The sequence below is a fragment of the Mixophyes fleayi genome, chromosome 1 (genome assembly GCF_038048845.1).
Source record: "Mixophyes fleayi isolate aMixFle1 chromosome 1, aMixFle1.hap1, whole genome shotgun sequence".
Lineage (NCBI taxonomy): Eukaryota > Metazoa > Chordata > Amphibia > Anura > Limnodynastidae > Mixophyes > Mixophyes fleayi.
Window position 1 is genome coordinate 337,038,728 of NC_134402.1, and position 21,714 is coordinate 337,060,441.

At 42.4% G+C, this 21,714-nt stretch overlaps 1 protein-coding gene across 1 annotated transcript in view; it reads left to right on the plus strand.

Annotated features, from left to right (window-relative positions):
* Positions 1–21,226, plus strand: part of BCR (BCR activator of RhoGEF and GTPase) — a 33,817-nt gene extending 12,591 nt beyond the window's left edge. The window contains exons 2-23 of the mRNA XM_075215446.1: positions 1,402–1,568; positions 2,710–2,814; positions 2,899–3,084; positions 3,681–3,788; positions 5,151–5,211; positions 5,410–5,462; positions 5,545–5,685; positions 6,450–6,571; positions 6,661–6,829; positions 8,543–8,662; positions 8,819–8,894; positions 8,990–9,094; positions 9,204–9,278; positions 9,393–9,490; positions 12,438–12,572; positions 12,729–12,788; positions 12,988–13,097; positions 13,263–13,402; positions 13,815–13,949; positions 14,072–14,177; positions 14,975–15,137; positions 20,986–21,226. Coding sequence (XP_075071547.1) covers positions 1,402–1,568; positions 2,710–2,814; positions 2,899–3,084; positions 3,681–3,788; positions 5,151–5,211; positions 5,410–5,462; positions 5,545–5,685; positions 6,450–6,571; positions 6,661–6,829; positions 8,543–8,662; positions 8,819–8,894; positions 8,990–9,094; positions 9,204–9,278; positions 9,393–9,490; positions 12,438–12,572; positions 12,729–12,788; positions 12,988–13,097; positions 13,263–13,402; positions 13,815–13,949; positions 14,072–14,177; positions 14,975–15,137; positions 20,986–21,075 — 2,525 coding nt within the window. The 3' untranslated portion in view covers positions 21,076–21,226. The remainder of the gene's footprint in view (positions 1–1,401; positions 1,569–2,709; positions 2,815–2,898; positions 3,085–3,680; positions 3,789–5,150; positions 5,212–5,409; positions 5,463–5,544; positions 5,686–6,449; positions 6,572–6,660; positions 6,830–8,542; positions 8,663–8,818; positions 8,895–8,989; positions 9,095–9,203; positions 9,279–9,392; positions 9,491–12,437; positions 12,573–12,728; positions 12,789–12,987; positions 13,098–13,262; positions 13,403–13,814; positions 13,950–14,071; positions 14,178–14,974; positions 15,138–20,985) is intronic.
* Positions 21,227–21,714: the final 488 nt, after the last annotated feature.

Genomic DNA, 21,714 nt, shown 5'->3' on the forward strand with positions numbered 1-21,714 from the left:
GCGTGGGTGCTCCCATGAGGGTAACTTTATCCATATATGGTGGACGTGTCCCAAATTATCAAACTTTTGGGCCGATCTTAAACACCTGATCCAATCGATTCTCCAGGTAGTGATACCATTAGAGCCTAAATTTATTCTCTTGCCCTTGGGAGCGCCAGCGGCGACTCGACATCAGAACAAGCTAGCTAGGCACATCTTATCGGCAGCTACCTGCCAAATTGCAGCAGACTGGAGGCAGCAGTCTCCACCTTCGCTTCAGGCCGTTATTAACAGAGTTTGGCAGGTCCAACGCCTGGAATACATGACCAGCATCATCAATAGGACGTCAAGTTCGTTCACTAAGGTATGGAGCCCATGGCTCTCGTTTTTTCAGGCTTATTCCCCTTTCACTTGACTCTACACCTACATATATCCGTCCTCTTTTCGTGAACCCCTTTTCTTCTTTTTTCTTCTCTCTTTCCTTTCCTTTTCTGCTCTGTACTAGTCTCCCTTCTCTTTTCTTCCTGCGTCATGCCTGTCTCTGTCGCAGCATTTCGCTCTCTCCTTTACATCTTAAAAAAAAATAAAAATCCCTGGTCAATTATTATACATGCAATCTGACCTCGTTGCACTGATTCTTTATGACTTTCTACTGATCTTATATCATGTTTTTATGTGATGTGTTTTTGGTGCTTGTTCTCCTGCTGACATTGCATATCGGTTTTGTTTGTTACTTGACCATTCAAAAATAAAAATTTAAAGTAACAATATATAACCAGCAAATGTGTAAGGGTAATTGGATACATGCATACAATACAGCTACAGAATGCAGCCTCTTACCTCCTGCACGTGTAGACCTCTTCCTTTCATGTCCTACTTTTGTGCTTTCCACCCTTGGACAACTTTTAATGTATTTGTTTCTACATGGTCTTCAGCAGCTTTTACTTTATAATATTGTTTTATCTTTCTGGCTATTTTCTGTGTTTTTCAAAAAGACATTTAAATTATCGAGGCAGAGTTGTTTATATTCTTTGCCCTTGGATATGACACAAACATTGTGAATACACTTGTATCCAAAGATCAGTGCACAGTTAAGCTATGTCATGTACAAAAGCAAATAAACAACTGTGCCTTCATAATATAATAGCCATATTGAAAAATACAAAGGGAAGCAAGAAACAAAGGTGCAGTAAAGTATTTAGTACTGGTGGTATGAGTTCTGAAGGTGGAAACTCCTATTAAGAGCAATCCGTTTCTCCACCAGATGCTTCTGTCCACTATTCTTCCCAGACCCAGTTAGTACATTCTGTAGCTATTGGTTTTTTATCAAATGTGCAGATTACTTTTGCCACATGAGCATTTTCAGACCAAAAGTTTTCCTATTCGTGTGCTTTGTTAGACTTTCTGATTCCTCTTCCTCAGATGCACCGCTCTGCAGGACACCTCCAGGTAGTACGGAAGAGCAAAGAACACAACATGACCTTATGCCCTATATTGATGACTCCCCGAGCTCCTCCCCTCAGCTCAGTGCTAAGAGCCGCAGCAGCAGAGACACCCTATCTTCTGCGTCTCTGGAATCCAGCAAATCTGTGAGTAGGCAAAATAAATTGGAAAGAAGGCATTATGGGACTGTCTGATTGATGTGTGCAGGTACAGAGGCTGTTAAGAGATGTACAATTCCAGACCTCAAAAGTAGGTTACAAGTCAAATGTTATACATTCTCCTTCTAATCACATGCTTGTCACACAAAGTAATCTGTTCTCGTGATTGACAGCCAGTTTATGTGCTACAAGCGGGAGGTAAATTATTTTCAGTGATGTTTAATTTGCTACATGGGGTCAGACACTCAGATTAGTAAGTGAAGGCTCTGTTGTAATGCACTATCCAATAAAATATATGATGACAGCGAACAAGTGCAAACATAAGGATATAGTGCGCACAGCGGAGCCAATAAATCAGAACTGGACTGCAATAAAATTGTGTTAAAATATTACAAGCAAGTATAAATTGTTCACCTGCCCTCACTTCTAGTGATCTGTTAAAGAACGCCAGATATTTTATGCTATGTAGCTACTTTAACACTCAGTATGAAAAACAGGTAGTGCTAGTGCCATGTATTTCTCCACATGTTGAACTGACAGATTCATGCAAAAGCCCTCCCCATCTAGCCAATCAAAACACTCCACTAAATGTGAGTTCAATCAGAATTTCTACATATTTATTAATTTTTCCAAATGGATTGAGTCTTACCTCACACACAGATTCTCAAGGCAAATACTCCTCTCCGAGCAGTAGCACTTTTATGGGACACTGAGGGAATCCTCTGACATTTGTGTCAGATGGGCATAGCAATCATTGTTGAAATTGTGATTGAATTCATGTGTAGTGGAATGTAAGGAGTGTAGGAATTGAGGAAGACCGGTGTTATTTGCTCGACTATTGTTAATACAGAGCATATAGCAAGTAGCTGTATAGCATGAAAATGTCAGTGTTCCTTATTTTATTACCAAAGGTTAGTGCAATGGAACAATTTCTTATCAGTGAACAAGAGCAATATGTTCACTGAGAACAGGCAGTAGAGTATTGCATGATTACCCGGTTACTTGACAGGAAATCATATCATTTTGATGTCTGAGACATAGAAAGTTACTTCTGGTCTGAAGGCCTGCAAGTGGTGGCAATCCACCTGTTACCCACCACTAGTTGACATTGGTCTTTATCTTCTTGCAGACTGAGTTGGATCTGGAGAAGGGCCTGGAGATGAGAAAGTGGGTGCTGTCTGCGATTTTGGCTAGTGAAGAAACCTACTTGAGCCATCTGGAGGCTCTTCTTCTGGTAGGAGTGTATGGATGTGGTTGTGTGATTTTTGTCAACAAGTGTCCTAAAACTAAAGTAACCTGATACTTCCTACTTCTGCAGCCAATGAAGCCCCTGAAAGCCGCAGCAACCACTTCACAGCCAGTTTTGACGATCCAGCAGATTGAAACAATCTTCTTCAAGGTCCCTGAGTTGTACGAGATCCACAAAGAATTTTATGACGCTTTGTTTCCACGGGTACAGAAATGGAGCCACCAGCAGCGAGTGGGGGACCTTTTCCAAAAACTGGTGAGTTAGTGTTAAATTGTCACTTTGTGCAACATTATACCAAATTTAGAACTCTCACGTATTATAGTTTTGTTCTTTTTCATTAATTTTATCATAGAACTCTGTCTGTGTGCCTCAGTTAGCTGAAAATTATTGAAGTATTGAATTTTAATGTATTTGCTGCCCAAGAGAAATTATGGCGAGGGGTGTCCCCCTTATGTCTGTCAAACTTTATGTCACATGATTGTACATTATTTTTCCACATTGATGGGAGCCACCTACTTTTTCATTGTGATCAATGCAAATGTGTTGTTTCCCTTTCTTTACGAAATCTGTCATATGATCATAACCTGCAGCATAAAATACATGTGATTCTGAATCCTTGTGATATAAATGGAATCTATCTGTGTGCTATGATACACTCCTTTTTTTTTTTGTCTTCATCATTCCTCCTGTTTCCTCTGATTGTGTGCTGTAGCCTTTGTTTTATCTTCTTATCCATATTCCTCTTGCATCTACTTGCCTGTTTTGTGTTCATTTCTCATTCTCACTCTGCTCCTTTTTTTTATTTTTACCTCTTCACATTTTTTTAATTTGTTTGATCTTCCATGTCTCAGGCCAGTCAGCTTGGTGTGTATCGCGCCTTTGTTGACAACTACGAGGTTGCCATGGAAACGGCGGAGAAATGCTGCCAGGCCAATGCTCAGTTTGCTGAGATCTCAGAGGTGAGAACAACTTTCAGTCCCTTATGCTAAGAAAACTTGATAGAATAAATTTCACAAATAAATTCCTTAATTCAGCTGCAGCTGATGTTATGTTCCCGTAATTTATTGGGTGAAAATATACCCTATGTAATTTATATTAAGTCCGATCTTATTCAACTTACAGTTTTACACCATCAGGTCTGTGTAATTCCGCGTTCGCTTTAGAAAGCATTGCATTTTATTAACGTATATGATGATTTTTATTTGCTTGTGGCTGATGTCCACAATGTGCCATGTACGTTTTGGATGTAACACACAATGACCGCAGTGGTATAACCTCTTAGATGCAGCATCCATAATTTGTCACCTTACTCAGTAGCTTTATCTTCTCTCAGATCCCTAACTCAAGAGCTAGCTGATTACTTTAGGCCCCAATTGTCATATCAATGGGTTAAAAAAAAGTTTCTCAACTTGAGGCCTGGTTGTGTGTTATTTACAAAGTGTACCCAGCCATTATAAATAGCGGACCACAGATAAACAGATCCTGCTGCTCACAGCTTGGTGGCCAAATTAGCCGAGATCTGATTGTATGACCACATGACTTTGCTCTGCTAGTGCAATCGAAAAATGACCTCACACCCAGCCTGTTAGTGGTCATCTCCGGTCATCTTCCCACTGTAACATGCCAGATAATCAGATAATCAATTTGGATTGGAATATTATCAGGCATTGTGTTTGTATTTGGGCCACATACACTGGGATACCAGACCAGATGGGCAATATCAGTTGTTATATTGTAGCATGTGTGGTCAACATTAACAATGGTTGAGATAATGACATGGTCCTCTTAAGGCTTTAGTACAGTATGGTTTAAAATAAATAACTATTATTTCCAATGTATTTTTGGTCCATGTGCATTCCTAGTATAAATGTTATATAGGTTACAGAGCTTTTATGACTAGAAGACTATATGGGGGAGATTCAATGAGTTGAGGTGTTCCTGAGAACATTGCGGCTGCGCATTTTTTCCCTTACTATGGTAAATTCTCCGCTGCTTCTACCTCGCTCCTCTATGGGGCGCGAGGAACAAGAGTTCTCGTAAAAATCCTGCGGCCGCCATGTTCCTCAGAACATCACACTAATTGAATCTCCCTCTATATGTTAGCGGTCAGACCAGCTTTCACCATTTTTTTTCTAAAGTTATCAAATTTATATTGAAGAAGTAGTTCTAGATGGGAAAAGGGCCACATGTCTCATTGGATCATGCCTCAGATATAGTTCATTCACCACTGATCATGTGCTGCAGTTGTGTTAGTCCTGAACATCGTTTCAGGCTGTTTATTCACTCCAAAGTCCCTTCATTGAAAGTTTTGTTGTTTTTAGAATCTAAGGGCCAGGAATACAAGGGAGTCCAAAGATCACGCAGCCAAAACCTCCCTGGAGGGTAAGTGCACATACTAGTAAAGGCAGAGGGGAGGGTTGATTGGAATTGTTTGGCGGCATTAGCCACTTTTTTGATCTACAGAAACATTCTTTTGAAGGCCAAATTAGGTTTGACCTGGATACTAGATAGTTTTGGGTGTGTCGTCCTGTCTATGCTGTAATGGTAAAATGTGTCACCCTGTCTGTTGTTTGTCTCCAGCTCTACTCTACAAGCCAGTGGATCGAGTGACACGTAGTACACTTGTCCTACATGTGAGTGATTGATTTATCTATAGTAATATGACTCTCTAACACCGCTCCTTCTCATGCAAGCCTCACACTCTGATATTTGCAGGACCTACTGAAGCACACGCCTACTGCTCATCCTGACTACCCACTACTGCAAGATGCACTCCGCATTTCACAAAACTTTCTGTCTAGCATCAATGAGGAGATCACGCCACGACGTCAGTCAATGACTGTACGGAAAGGAGAGGTGAGTGGCGGAGTCAGTAGCAGGCAGAAGGCTTCTGAAGGGTATTAGTAGGAATAGATTGTGATTCTGTTTTACATATCTCTAATGAAGCTATTAGACAAGGTAAAAGTAGGGGTGCTACAATGGTTTATAGCTGTAAGTATAATCCTTGAGACAAGCATACAGCCATGTTAGAAGCCAGTTGCAACAAACAAGTACATTTATAAAAAATAGCGCCGTGTTCTCTGAAATTGAAAAAAAAAACTTTTCACACAGTCCCAGAATAAAAATAAGTGATTTTGTAATACATTTATAGGGTATGTGTAAAGCTTAGTAATATGATACTAATATTACAAAAGCACACAGAGGGCCTGATTTATTAAGCATCTTAAATTAAGAAGCTTCTTATTTAAGTCTCCTGGACAAAACCATGTTACAATGCAAGGGGTGCAAATTAGTTTTCTGTTTTGCACATAAGTTAAATACTGACTGTTTTGTCATGTAGCACACAAATATCAACTTTAAATTTCAGTGTACAAATAAGCTATCAAGTATTTGTGTGCTACATGAAAAAACAGTCAGTATTTAACTTATGTGCAAAACAGAAAACTAATTTGCACCCGTTGCATTGTAACATGGTTTTGTCCAGGAGACTGAAATAAGAAGCTTCTTAATTTAAGATCCTTAATGAATCAGGCCCAGAAAGTGCATTCACTACAGCTCATGGAGAATGTGCACCTAAGGAAACATAGGCAACCGAACAACTTCTCCCTGTGCCCCCCCAGCACCGGCAGCTCTTGAAGGACAGTTTCATGGTGGAGCTGGTGGAAGGAGCCCGAAAGCTACGTCACGTTTTCCTTTTTACTGATCTTCTCCTTTGTGCAAAGCTGAAAAAGCAGATAGGAGGGTAAGAGCTACCGACTGCCACAATATATCTTCTGTGTATTCAATTGGCTGTTGAACTACTATGTGACTTTGCTGTTCCCTAATATTCAGGAAAAGTCAGCAGTATGACTGTAAGTGGTACATACCACTAGCAGACCTGACCTTTCAGCCCGTGGATGAGTCTGAAGCTGCTACTAATATGCCACTTATACAAGACGATGAGCTGGAGACTATCAAAGTTAAAATATCACAGCTGAAGAGTGATATCCAAAGGGAAAAGGTTTGTTATATCTAAATATATGTCTATAAGTGTAAGTCCACACATCTGTAAGCTTATGATATAAGGGATAATGTATGATGTGCTATAGATTTATAATATCATTACAATCTTTATACTGTTATTTTAATCTAAACAGTAAAGGCTACATTAGCTGTTATGATAGTAAAATGTATTTTTTTATGTACTTTAAATATTGTTGGGAGGGGTACAGAAAAGTAAGAGCGATGTTAGTTGAAGGAAAAATTGGGAAATTGAGTTTATGCGCTCACTATTCTCTGGTGGGTTTTAATAAATGTAACCAGTATCATGTTGTAAGATTGACTGATTCTGTCCATTTGTAATTAATGCAAGCACGTGTCCATTTTGGTCACATGACTCATTTTAAAAGGGCTTCCTGCTGGAATAGGTATTCTCCCCACTCCCTCCTCTTTCATGTTGCTGTCATTTATCGTCCCTCAGGTCCAGTTTGCCAGCTCTTTAACAACTTTGCTCCCTGGCTCACTTTTTTCCTATCCTTTGACCTGTGTACTCTCATACTAGGTGATTTCGACATTCCAATTGACAACCCCACTGCCTCTGCTGCCACAGAACGTCTTTAACTTACTTCTTTGGCCTCTGCCAGTGATGAACACTGCCTTGGCCTTGTCATCTCCTGCTTCTGTTTCATCTCTATTTCTCCAACTTGGCCTTTCTGCTCTCCAGCAACAACCTCCTTGTTTTTAGCCACACCCTACCACATGCTCCCCCTGTATCCAAATTCACAGCGGCATCTGAATACTCTCAGCCCTATCCACTTCTCATATTCACTAAAACAACTACTCTCTCCTATAACTACCCTGTCCTGTCCTGATCAGGCTGCCTCTTCCTACAAAAAAACACTCTCTCTTGAGCCCTTGACAATGCAGCTTCAGCCGCCACATATAGTCTGACAATCCAATCCTTAACCCTTAATCCACCTCTCACTTCCGCTTAAGATAGCCGCTACTCACTTATGGAATTCCTTACTGTTCCCAATCAGACTCTCCTACAGCCTTCAAATCTTTACGCACTTTCTGTAAACCCCATCTCTTTATTAGCATTTACACTACTCCTACCTATACTACTCACACTAGTGCACCCTCACAACTGTCCCAGTCTCCACTCTGAGCACACACTCTTCTCATGTCTCAGATGTGCCCTCTTCCAGTGAGATTATAAAATCTCTTCAGGTCTCGTATGTGTCCCTGTTTCATGTATGTCCTGTTTTACCTACTGCCCGTAACTTCGGGGCACTGCAGCATCTTACAAATCGATGATGATGATGATAATAATAACAATAATAATAAAGCTGCTTGCAATGTTATGTTGTAATTGAACCTGTTACTTTTAAGAATAAAGTGCACTGTGCGTAGATGGCTGCTGTTCTGTTCGGTAATGTTAATGCTCTCATACATGTTCTGCTGTCTCTGAATAAATACATTGAAGACAAAGCAGACCTAAATATGAGGAATATGTCATGATTAGAGGGTTCTGACATCACAACTCCTTTAAGTTACTTTTCAGAGAGATATATAGATATATTATCGCCTTGTATTATAAACCTTGTAATAAACATATTCCTCTTTGTTATGGTTTCTGAAATGTATGTGTTTGTAGTTTTGTATTGTTGGAGACCATAGGTGCAGTATATCCTTGATATGGCACTTTTTACACACTTTATCTTCTTGTCTTCAGAAAGCAAACAAGGGAGGAAAGGGTCTGGAACGCCTGCGCAAGAAACTTTGCGAACAAGAGTCAATACTACTGTTATTGTCCCCAAGTATGGCCTTCCGAGCTCACAACCGCAATGGCAAGGTGACCCTGCTTGTCTCAGTTCTTTATGGTCTCTTGCTTTTTTCCCCTCTAACTGGTTTTCTGACTTCTCTCTTATCTGTGTCTTATCTCTTCTTTCCCTGTCTAAACATTACCTGGCTGATCTCTGTCTTACCACTGACTATTCCTCCCTCTCAGGGCTACACGTTCCTGACGTGGTCAGACTATGAGCGAGCTGAATGGGGAGAGCACATCCGAGAGCAGCAGAAGAAGTGTGAGTGTGCACCAGATGGAGTATCGGCTCTACCTCATTCATTATAATGAATGATAATTATAATGATAATTATAACTACTTGCTGTTTCATTTAGGTGTGAAAAGTTTCTCTCTTACATCATTGGAAATTCAGATGCTAACAAACTCCTGTGTGAAATTGCAGACTGTGCACAGGGTTCCTCTGACCATCAGTAAAGAAGGTGAGAAATTGGTGACTAGGGTGAACAAGATGGAGTCCCTCCAGTTGTACCTCACCTGATAAAAGTAACTGTGTAGTACCGTATGATATTGTATCTTGTCCTTCCACAGATGATGAGTCTTCTGGTCTCTATGGGTTCTTAAATGTTATCGTCCACTCAGCCACTGGATTCCAACAGAGCTCAAGTGAGTGAGAGTGCAAGTGAAGCCCTCTACTGTTGCAGACCTTACTGTATAATATGCACAGCACATATTAAGCTAGTTTGTTTATGACAGTGTCTTCTTTGTCGGTTCCACCAGATTTGTTCTGCACGCTGGAAGTGGATTCCTTCGGATATTTTGTTAACAAGGCAAAAACACGTGTTTATCGGAACACAACTGATCCCAGCTGGAACGAGGTGAGGATTTTTGGCATCATTCTCTCCTAAAGCCATCTGCCAATATAAAAAGAACCCCACCCACTCTTGGGGTTAGTTTTGTAAGGAACATCCCCACCCACCCTGACAGCTTGTGCAGAAAGGAGTCTTCTTCTTGCCCCCCATTCCTGGTTGCTGGTATAGAAAGGAGATCCCAACTCTGGTGGTAAGTGTGTAAAGAAGACACCAGTCCAGACCCCATATCCTACCTGTCCTGTCAGGCTGCTGCCCTTCCCCTGGCTCACATCATACTGCAAGAACTCTATTGATAGCGATATAATTGGAGATAGAGCTCTTGTAGCTCCTAATGCAGATACATTCATTGGCTGCCAAAGCTCACTGCAGGAGGAGCAACTGTGCACTATTACTGATTAAAGCTCTACCTGTAGAGTTCCTGCACTTGACAATGACAGCACAGAGCCACTGTGCACTCAAAACAGGGGACACATATGGAACTGCTTAGCAGCTGTGGCACAGCCAGGTGAAAACGGGGAGTGTAAACACACAGACAAGTACCCAGCCAACATGCACACCAATCACACATCCTAACCCCGATAGTAGTTATTATATATATTGGCTAGCAGTTTAGCTGGACTGTTGAGTAGTAGAATGGCGACGGATGAGTGTTGTAACCCTCTGGATCCCATTCTTTATGATCCGCATGTCTGAGTTACAAATATGTAAAATATGACTCAGTATTGAGTGTGATATTTGCGATTGTTGAAATGACATGAAATCTTTATCCACAAATATTAACTGCCCATTTCTTCCATAATGGAAGTTTTTCTAATGAGTCTAGTTTGTGTAATCTGGGATTATGCCATGGAAGGATAAGTGGAGGATAGAAATATATTAAAACATTGATACATAGCTATCCCATAGTTTAAATATCGATATAAGCAATGTTAAAGTAAGAATGGGATGACTGATCCCAGACATGCTTTATCCAAAATATATGTGGCATCCATAGTGTCTTGTCGCACCCTTGATTCAAAGTATTGGGAGGCCATATAATAGTGATACTTGTTAGAGTCTGTCTGTGCTTGTTGTAGTGAACCATAGCTTGGAGATCAAGCGGAAAAATCTTAGTTTCCATAATTCATCCTAAGCACAGAGTGTGAGCCAAATTAGTCTGTGCACCATTTACAAGAAATTTCCCATCTTAAATCCTCTGATTTGCTGTTGATCGCAGATAAGTATTGCAAGGAATGTAAAGCTGGTGAAAGGGACCAGCCCTTATGGCTTTCCTGCACGAACCAGAAGGGATCTTTCAAATCACCACAATCCTTACCGCCGGCAACTTCATATAACACCTGTACCCATGTAAGGAAGTGAAGCCCAATTAAGGAAGTGAACTGACAAAGAAATGGCCATCCCACTGCGTCATATGCTTTGGCTGCATCCAGGGAGACACTTATCCTATGACCTGAATTCATAGGTGGCATTTGTAAATGTGACATTAACCGTTTTACAATGGTAGCAATAGACTTTCTACCATTCGCAACTCAGACATATAGGAGTTAAAGAAACTGGTAACAAATTGACATTTAATAAATTTAGCCATTGTTAATCTGTCTATATATGGATCCTAAGTCACTAGACTAAGTTGAAAACAATGAATGTTCTATATCCCTCCCAGGGTTTCTTTCAAGTCATTGTGTTTGTGAGATTCTTGTCTTAAAAATAAACAATATCTGGAGCGTGACGCTTTAGAAATGTAATTATCTTATGTGGTTTACATTTTTCATGACATATATTTGACATTCCACAATACAAACATTAGCCTTCTGCATATTCCCTATAGTAACCTATCCACCTCCCCCAACTAGGCAGATTTACAACCCAGAAAAAGTAAACAGCAGTTAACACTAGGACCAATATCCAGAAGTTCATGAAGATAAGCAATAAGCTTATGATGAGAGCAAATGTTTTAAGAAGTAGAGTGCAGTGATACTGCTTCGCGGATCTAAGAGTACCACAGACCTTATACCTGTGAAGTTGAGGTTCTGTCTCCTTATTGGTCAGAATATACGCCAGGGATATTGATTTAAGTTGCCCTAATCAATGAGAAACTGCTCATTATCAGATGATCTTGAGAGTGGCTATTTGGTATAGAAGTTTAACTGTCCTGTAGCATAAGAATAATAGATTATAGTGAGCACCCATGTTCTCTAACGTTTGTTGTCCTTCTGCTGGTTCAGTGAAGAATAAGCTTTTAGGTTATGATGGATACCAATTGGTCTCAGCCATGCAGATCCTGACTGGAATAAGCTCATGTCTAATTAAATTGAATTTGAAAATACAAGTCAAATTCGATTTAATTAGACATGAGCTTATTCCAGTCAGTGTCACCCACTTTACGGGTGACAGTATTGGTGAGCGATGTTTGGCATTTAGCTGTGCCACATTTTCCGGCATTGTGGGTTCAGGATTGTTTCTGCCAGATAAAGCCTCGGGATCTGCAACAGCTTCAGCTGAAACCCCTTGTAAAATAGCCACCGCTGGCCCTGTATGCGATCTAACCTCCGAGTTGGGGTTTACCGCTTTCACGGACATGTCAGAGTAGTCTTTGATATGTGTGTCTGATATATAGATATGCGAATTAGCTTACAAAGCATGTAAAATTCCGCTCTAGCGGGACAGTTACCTCAGAGCTCCACCATATGACCCATCATAACCTCTTTTAAGTGTCTCCACAGTCCAGCCATTTTATTGGCTGGACATATAATCCTAAAAAAGCAGTTTATCAATTCACTATGAACCAGTGACATTGCCAAGGAATAATATGGTTTGTGCCTCTTGCCTTAGTTATGTCACTGGTCCTTAGTAAATTGATAGGCTGCATTCTCATGAATATTGGCGTAGCCCACAAAATGGCTGCCTCCACTGTGTGTAGACCACGGTTACACTCTAACGTTTTCCCACACAGGAATTTGAAATAGAACTGGAGGGCTCCCAGACCCTGCGCATCCTGTGCTATGAAAAGTTCTACAATAAGAACCGGCCTACGAGGGAGGACGGAGCAGAAAGTAGTGAGCGGATGGTGGCGAAGGGACAAGCACAGGTAAGCGTGGTGGAGAGTTATTTCTAGATTACATTATAGGAGAGTGAATACAAATATGAATGGGTTGTGGGGAGAACATGTGAGTGCTATATTATAGTATAATAATAATGATGCCTTTATGTCACCTGACCTACTGTGTTCTGTCTCCCGCATTAGCTGGACCCTCAGATGGTCCTAGGGAAGGATTGGCAGCGCTCAGTTGTCTCTATGAATGGGGTAAGTAATAGGTCATGGGATTGATTGTGCGGATACCTTTCCGCTGTGCAGGTCAAAATATTCACTGACCCCACCCTGCACTGCATATCCCACCTCATTCATATCTCCTTGTAGCCTCTAATTAGCATCTACCCCCTGCCCATCCCTGACATTTGGGCCCTCCCATCAATTCCTAGGATCCTGATAACTTTCTCCATAGATAGAGGTCAAACTGTCTCTGAAGTTCACGAGCCGAGAATTCAGCCTGAAGCGCCTTCCATCACGCAAACAGACAGGGGTCTTTGGAGTAAAAATCGGGGTTGTAACCAAGTAAGTGAAATGTATTATACTGTAACTACACCAACACATTGATAAGCATATGTAAAATCTATGGCCACATGTTCACAACTCTACAGGCAGTCAGTGCCTGAGTTCACCAAACAGTTACTTTGGAGAAAATGTGATACTATGCATCTATAATTTGTGTTTCCATAGACGGGAGCGCTCTAAGGTGCCATATATAGTGCGGCAGTGTGTAGAGGAAATTGAGAGACGTGGCATGGAAGAGGTTGGCATCTACCGAGTGTCTGGGGTAGCCACTGATATACAAGCCCTGAAGAATGCTTTTGATGCAAGTAAGTGAAAATGGACATACTGTAAAGTACAGGGCAGCAGGGATAGAAAACAAACATTAGAACTGAAACATACACTTGCACGTAAATACAGATTTGTAGAAATGCTACATAATGGTAGACACAGGAATATGGAAAATGAGACACTGTAGGGATGCAGGCAGCAGTAGCCAGCTTTAGATTGTAAGCTCCCATAAGCAGGCCTCTCTTCAATCTTTTGTTGTTCTTTACTTGTATCTAATGTCCTTGTACCTCTTACAAATTGCACAGTGCTGTGTAAATTGTTGCCGATTTTGTTTAATAATAATGAAGTAGAGTTACATATTGGGGTACATAGTTGTGCAAAATCGAAAAAAAATAAATACCAGAGGAAATGTAGCTGTCTTTGTCACTGTTTTTTATTCACCTTTTTAAGATAACAAGGACGTGTCCATCGTGATGAGTGACATGGATGTTAATGCCATTGCTGGTACCCTCAAATTGTATTTTCGGGAATTACCAGCGCCACTCTTTACAGATGAACTCTATCCCAACTTTGCAGAAGGGATTGGTGAGTTTACATGTGTCCCCTGTAATAATTATATTGCTTGACAATGCTAAGCAACATTATTGAAAAATATTTTACACCTGTTTTTATACAGCACCATTTGTAAGCCTTTTATTTTCTCTTAGCCCTGTCTGACCCTGTGGCCAAAGAGAGCTGTATGTTGAATTTGCTGCTGTCTCTGCCGGAGCCTAATCTGCTCACATTCCTCTTCCTACTTGACCACTTGAAAAGGTAACCTGGGACTAGTCTAGGCAGGATGTAACCTGGGACTAGTCTAGGTAGGATGTAACCTGGGACTAGTCTAGGCAGGATGTAACCTGGGACTAGTCTAGGTAGGATGATGTAACCTGGGACTAGTCTAGGTAGGATGATGTAACCTGGGACTAGTCTAGGTAGGATGATGTATCCTGGGACTAGTCTAGGTAGGATGATGTATCCTGGGACTAGTCTAGGTAGGATGATGTATCCCGGGACTAGTCTAGGTAGGATGTTATCTGGGACTAGTCTAGGTAAGATGTTATCTGAGACTTGCCTAGGTGGGATGTTATCTGGGACTAGCCTAGGTAGAATGTTACCTGGGGCTAGTCTAGGCAGGACGTAACCTGGCTGGGGCTAGTCTAGGCAGGACGTAACCTGGCTGGGGCTAGTCCAGGCAGGACGTAACCTGGCTGGGGCTAGTCTAGGCAGGATATAACCTAGAACTAGGATTTATATTACATAATATTTTCATAGTTAGATTCTATGCATTTATTTTATCTTTTCTAAAAAGTTTTTAAATTATGCCAGCAATGTGATTAAAGGCAGCAAAACTTTCCTTTAAACACATTGCTGTTTTAAATGATGCCGGCAAATTGCAGGATATCGTGGATTCGCTAGGATTGCAACTTAAATATATTTACCCTCTGGAATTCTTAACGGTAAATAAAACGAGGAAAAACAATAATCAATGACAACCCAGTTTGTTAGTCCAGCGCTCTAACAATATCCCTCAGTGCTTTTTCTGATGTTTACCCCTTACACAAAATCAGGGTGGCAGAGAAGGAGAGTCATAACAAGATGTCCCTACATAACCTGGCTACAGTGTTTGGTCCAACACTACTGCGACCATCTGAAAAGGACAGCAAGATCCCTACTAACCCTACTCAGCCAATCAGCATGGCAGATAGCTGGAGTTTGGAAGTGATGTCACAGGTAAGCTGGGACTATGGTTTAAATTTGCAACTTTACACTGATTTATCTGACTTATAAAAATAACAAATTAAAAATTAAAGAATGCAATATTGAAGAGGTGTTTTTTAAGTTTAAGACTTGTACAATTCTGGATTAATGCTCTATGGAATCCTTATTTTCTCTTGCCCTTTGGGGAACATTGCTGACTATGGGGTGTAGAGCGCGCTGTGCTAGGAGTAAGGCACTAAATTCTAGCAACGTGTCTGTCCTGCTCCCCCCCTCTCTATGCCCCCTTGACTGAGGACAATCAGTTTTTTTAATAGTGCCTACGGAGTAGGGCACTTTTTAGGGTATCATTTTATTTTATTTTATTTTATTTTTCTTTTGTCCACACTACTAGTGTTCACAGCAGTGAACACAGCTTACGAGAGTGGGGAGGATGCCGACAGCGCTCCCTTGCTGCCCCCCACTCTCCAACACTGGACACAGCGACCAGGGACCCAGGAGCTGCATCGGGGCAGCAATGGACTGCGCCGAGAGACACTGCATGCAGTCCCAGCCTCCCCCAGCATGGCTGAGACGGGGCTGCTGGCGGTCCCCGTCGGCTACTAAAGAGTCAGACCGCGTTGGAGAATAGAGGTAGCAGGAGGAAAAAAAGCCTGGTAGGGGGCTGTAATAATGACAGCTTCCACCAAGATCTTTGAAGTGCAGGCAGAACTGCCATGTTGGGACAGTCAATAGGGGGAGGAGGTGCTTCTTCCTTGGTGAGTGGCTCTTGCCTGTTTTTGTGAGGAAAAGCCTGTCCGTTCACACTGCTCCCTTGACTTGGTGCCTGGTCACTTCTTTTACCTGGGGGAAAGTTTTATATCTGCTGATTGTGACTGCTTTAAGCCCCGTTTCATTATTATTTCTACTGTACTCTTTTCCTTATTTCTGAGTACCTTTTCTTACTTGCGTCACTCTACTCTCTCTCTGTGTTTCTATATGGAGTACTGACCCGTTCCCATGTTATGTGATTGTACACTCTCCGTATATTTAGTATTGACTTATATAGAATATATATTAGCACATTGCTGACAAAAATGTTTGTGTATGGTGTATATCTATATATTACTTTATATCTCTTATGTGTGAATAAACTGTTAGATTACTCGGCTTTCTTTTTTCCCTCTTTTTCTTATGGTGTTTCTACATTATGTCAGAAAAGGGGACTAGTTTCTGGTCTAAGGCTGTTGGAGCCAGCTCGGTGTTGTACTCCACCTGTTTTGATGTCAAGTAAAGTTGCCCAGTGGATGCTCAGACCCGGATGTCTGATGCGCTACTTGTGAGTCCAAGGATCTAGGTCTGCGTTCGTCTGAAGGGGACGCACCCAACCTGGTGTAGCCGTCTTTGGCGAAGGAACTAGCTAGATCCAGTGTGGAATTTAGACGGAGATACAGCGCATCAAGGGACGGTAGATGACCATACCTTTCCTTCTCATTCCCTAGAGGCTCCGTCGATAGATACCCATTCTCAGGGAGAGGTGTCTCAGCTAGTCCCTGACGCCTTGGCGGCATCGCAGGAACCCTCCTAGATGCGACACCTAGAACAGTGGGTTCAGGGCCAGGTCATGGTGTCTTCCTCCCTCGGGAGGATGTTGGAGATGTTGTCTTCCAACAGACCTCGTAAGTGCCAGGCTCATTCCCAGGTACAGGGGTTAGGAGTGTCTGATCTGGAACACTCCCCTCAGGAGGAAGGGGATATTTAGGACAACCTTGAAGGACAATTCCTCCAGTAGACGGGGTGGAAGACCTTATTTTAGTGGCCTGACAGACTGATGTGCCACTTTCTTAAAAGATAGCATGGATAGGAAATGTGAGGGGATTTTAAATTTTATTTATTCTTTAGTCTCTGGTTCTTTGCTTTGACCCATTTTGGCAGCCGCCAGGGTGATCAAAACAGTAGAAAAATGGGCCAGCACATTCAGTGACAGCATTCACTCTGGGGTGCCCATAGAATTGACACCGTTAGCCGAGCATATTAAGGAAGCGTACGAATATTTGGGCAACACTGTCCTGGACGCAGGCATGGGTCTGTCCAGGACCACTTCCTTGACGTATTCTCTGGCTCAAATCTTGTGAGGCAGATGCAGAGTCCAAGAAAGCCTTAGAGGCATTGCCTTATTATGGATCGGTACTCTTTGGTCCAGAATTGGACAAGATTATTTCTCATGCCACTGGAGGGAAAAGCTCTCTTCTTCCAATTAATGCCCCTAAGGCTAGGGGCCATAGATTTTGGTCCTTTCGCTTTGTCGACTCAGAGGAGTAGGCAGGCTGGGACAAGAAGATGTCCTGGACTGAAGCCGGCAGACAAACAGCCTGCATGACTTTCCTCTTTCTTTGCCTGGAAGTTCTGTGGTGGTGACTCGTCTCTTGCTCCTTCAGGACAAGAGGATCCTTTCTTCTCTGTATGCCTGGGTAGGGGCATTGTGGACAGAGTTTACATTCTGGACCTCTTGAGGACGCCTCCAAAGCGTTTCCTTTCCACTCCCCTTCCAAAAGGCGGGACCAAGAGAGTGGCTCGGCAGGGGGCCATTCAATCCTGAGTTTCTTGGTTCCTTGAATATCAAGGATGCATACCTTAACATCCCAGTATGTGAAGGCCACCACAACTTTCTCAGGTTTGCGCTAGACGCATCCCATTACCAGTTCTGACCTCTACCCTTTGGTCTTGCAACAGCACCACTGATATTTAAAAGGTAATGGCAGTCAGGGCAGTGCTTCTATGACAAAAGGGGTGATGGTAATACCGTACCGTACCTCTTCTTGTGTTCCACTTGTGCTTGACAGCGGAAACATTGCAATCATACGAATGGGTCATAGATTTCAAAAGGTCCAGCGTTGTCCCTAGCCAGCACATGGCTTTCCTGGGTCTCCTGTTCGATACCAGGGGGTATATTTACTAAACCGTGGGTTTGAAAAAGTGGCGATGTTGCCTATAGCAACAAATCAGATGCATTCTACAAAACGACAGCTATAATCTGATTGGTTGACATAGGCAACATCTCCACTTTTTCAGACCCGCAGTTTAGTAAATATACCCCCAAGTGTCAGAATGTGTTTTTGACCCAGGACAAGATTCTGGCTTCTCTAAGACAGGTGAAGACATTGTTATCCCTCAAGCATGCTTCAGTGCATGAAACTGATGAGGCGAATGGTATCTCGTTTCGGAGCGTTGGAGTTTGCTCACTTACACTCATGGCCCTTCCAAAATGAAATACTCGCAAGGTGGACGCAGTCCATTCTTCAATTGCAACACTGTTTTTCCGTCTGTCGCAAACGACTCGTCAGTCTCTCTTGTGGTTGCTAAAGATGAGTTATCTCGGTCTGGGGTGCCCCTTTTTGGTGTGGGACTTGACCATAGTGACCACAAATGCCAGTCTACACAGCTGGGGTGCAGGGGCTTTGAACCCGGGAGGAGGCAAAGCTGCCCATCAACGTTCTCGAGCTACGTGCAGTCTTCAACGCTCTGCTACAGGCGCAGTTATTTCTGGGGAACAGATCCATTCGAGTCCAGTTCAACAACGCCACTGCAGTGGCACATATCAACCACCAAGGGGAGACAAAAAGTGTCCTTGCCTTGAAGGAGGAAGCAAAGATCATATGCTGGGCTGAAAATCATATCCCAGCCATATTGGTGGTGTTTATCCCAGGGGTGGGCAATTGGAAAGCAGACTACTTGAGTCGCCATGCCATTCATCCAGGGGAAAGGTCCCTCCATTCGGAGGTGCTCGCCCAGATTGTGGACAGGTGCGGTCAGCCGGAGGTCGACATGATGGCCTCTCTGTTGAACCACAAAATGGACTGGTATTGTGCCAGAACTAAGGCCTCACAGGCATCCCTAGTGGATGCCATGACTGTTCCATGGAATTACCGGCTGGAATATATCTTTCCTCCAATTACTATATTGGCTCGGGTGCCCCAAAAGGTCAAGAGAGAGGGGGGTACCGGTGACTCAGCTGGCACCACACTGTCGAGAGGATCCTGGCATGCCGATCTTCTCAGCATGACGAATAGAACCGCCCTGGAGACTCTCTTTTAGGGTAGATCTTCTGAGTACAACTGGCTTTGACTGCCTGGTGACTGAGGACCTGATTCTCGGCAGAAAAGGTCTCTCTGAAAATGTCATCCAGACGATGACTAAGGCCAGGAAACCGGCGTCTTCCAGAAATTATCACTGGGTCTGGAAGTCCTACATCGGCTGGTGTGAAAGGCGAGGTACACCCACCTCTTTTTTCCATCTGACTTTGTTCTTGTTTTCCTCCAGGATGGCTTGGACAAGGGCCTGAGATAGGCTTCTCTTAAGGTTTTCCTCCCATTCTCGGTTACAGGATTTTTTCCGGGCTGCACCCACTTTGTGGAATTCCCTCCCACGCACAGTAAGACTTTCCTCTAGTCTTCAAACCTTCAAGCGTTCACTGAAAACCCACCTCTTCAGACAAGCTTATGATATTCCTCAACCATCATCTTAATTTCCCTAGATTACCCTATTACCATCCTCTACACTGCTAACGCAAGACAACAACCTCCTGACCAACATTGCAACACATATAGCCCACTCAGTACTTTTACCTTTGCAGTCTGGCTGGTCCATTGTGCAATATGATGTAGCACATGCCCTTGTGTTTCTAACTCCCATTGTCCTATAGATTGTAAGCTTTCGAGCAGGGTTCTCTTACCTCTCTGTCTGTATGTATTACCCAGTATTGTCTTATTAATGTTTGTTCCCAATTGTAAAGCGCTACGGAATTTGCTGGCGCTATATAAATAAATGATGATGATGATGATGATGATGAAGGTTCAGATTTCAGCCTTGTCTGTCTTTTTCCAAAGACAACTGGCTGTGTAGCCTGAGGTCCACACCTTTCTTCAGGGGGTCCTTCATGCCCAACTACCTTATGTTTCACCAGTAGCGCCGTGTGACCTGACGTCTTGCAGAAGTCACCGTTCGAATCATTGGAATCTGTCCCTTTAAAAGTTCTGACCTGGAAGGTTTCCTTTTTACTCGCTATATTATCTGCAAGATGAGTCTCTGAGCTGGTGGATCTATGTGGACCGCACTGCCTCCTTGTGTAAGACTGATAGTCTCCTGGGATGGCCAGCAATGAAACAGACTGTTGCCAGATGGATAAAGACTATCATTAATCAGGCTTATCTCTTGGATGGATCTCCAGGTTCAGATGAGATTACAGGTCAGCGTGAAATGGAGCCTCAGATGAGCAAGAATGTCGGGCAGCTACCTGGTCTTCCATCCATACATTCACCTGATTCTATCTGCTTAAACGTTTTTGTTTCCATAGACGATAGCTTTGGCTGAAAAGTTTTACACACAGCACGATCTGAGTGTACCCACCACTAGGGGCAGCTTTGGAGCGCCCCATAGTCAGCAGTGTACCCCAAATGGCTGTGCATTGAGAAAAGAAGATTTTTGTACACACTGTGAAATCCGTTTCTCTTAACCCTTTTGGGGGACACTGCGCTCTCAACAGTTTGTTCTGATAGATTTTGGTTGTATGTTTCTGTTTGAATGTGATTTTAGTCCTATGTTTAGGGCTTTGTTAGTTAAATAAACTGATTGTCCTCTGTTCAGGGGGCATAGAGAGGGGGGGATAGGCTAGACAAGTTGTTAAGAGTTTAGTGCATTACTCCCAGCACAGCGCCCTCTTTACCCCATGGTCAGCAGTGTTCACCAAATGGGTTAAGAGAAACAGATTTTACGGTGAGTACAAAAATCCTCTTTTTGAGCAAAATCTGATATCTAGCTTTATTGTTTGTTTGTTTTGTTTATGTTTTAAAAATACATAAATCTTCTATCTATTATTCTTTTTTAGGTGCAGGTTCTGTTGTATTTTCTACAACTAGACACTATTCCCACCCCAGACAGCAAACGTCAGAGTATTCTCTTCTCAACTGAAGTGTGACATACTGCTCCACCCACCGACACATCATACCACACCTGGACGAGACGTGCTGCTTATGTGGTTCATCTAATCAACCCCTAATCCCTGCTTGGTGAAAGCGTAATGGAAGGGAGGACCGGTGATTTCTCCCACCCCAACCCCCCCTTGTAAACTCTCCGAAATTAATAGGAGGCTTGCACTAGGAATTATCAGCACTGACGGTGCTATATTTTTTATTTATTTATTTATTAGGTTTTAGATCCGTAGAGCAGCTGTGGACCAATGGACCCAATGGACCCTTTCCCCTAAAAAAACAAACAAAAAAAACTATAAACTAATGTATATGATGTCTTCAGGAACCAAAATACCATACAGCTTTTCTGCAGACTGCTCTGCAATCAAAATACTGTGTTTTTCTTTTCTTTATTCAACAGATTATTTTATATGCTTATCACCCTAATAATATCTTGTTCATCAGATTCATTAAATGATAGGTTACCTTGTTATAGGACAGATCTTAGGCTTACCTTTGCACAGTGTTACACATTATATAAATGCAATAGCTAATTCTAACTTTGGTTGTCTATACATACTGTAGGGCTCGTCATATTAAGCTTCATAACTTAGCTTAGCCACTAGATGTCAGAGTAGGTCATCTAG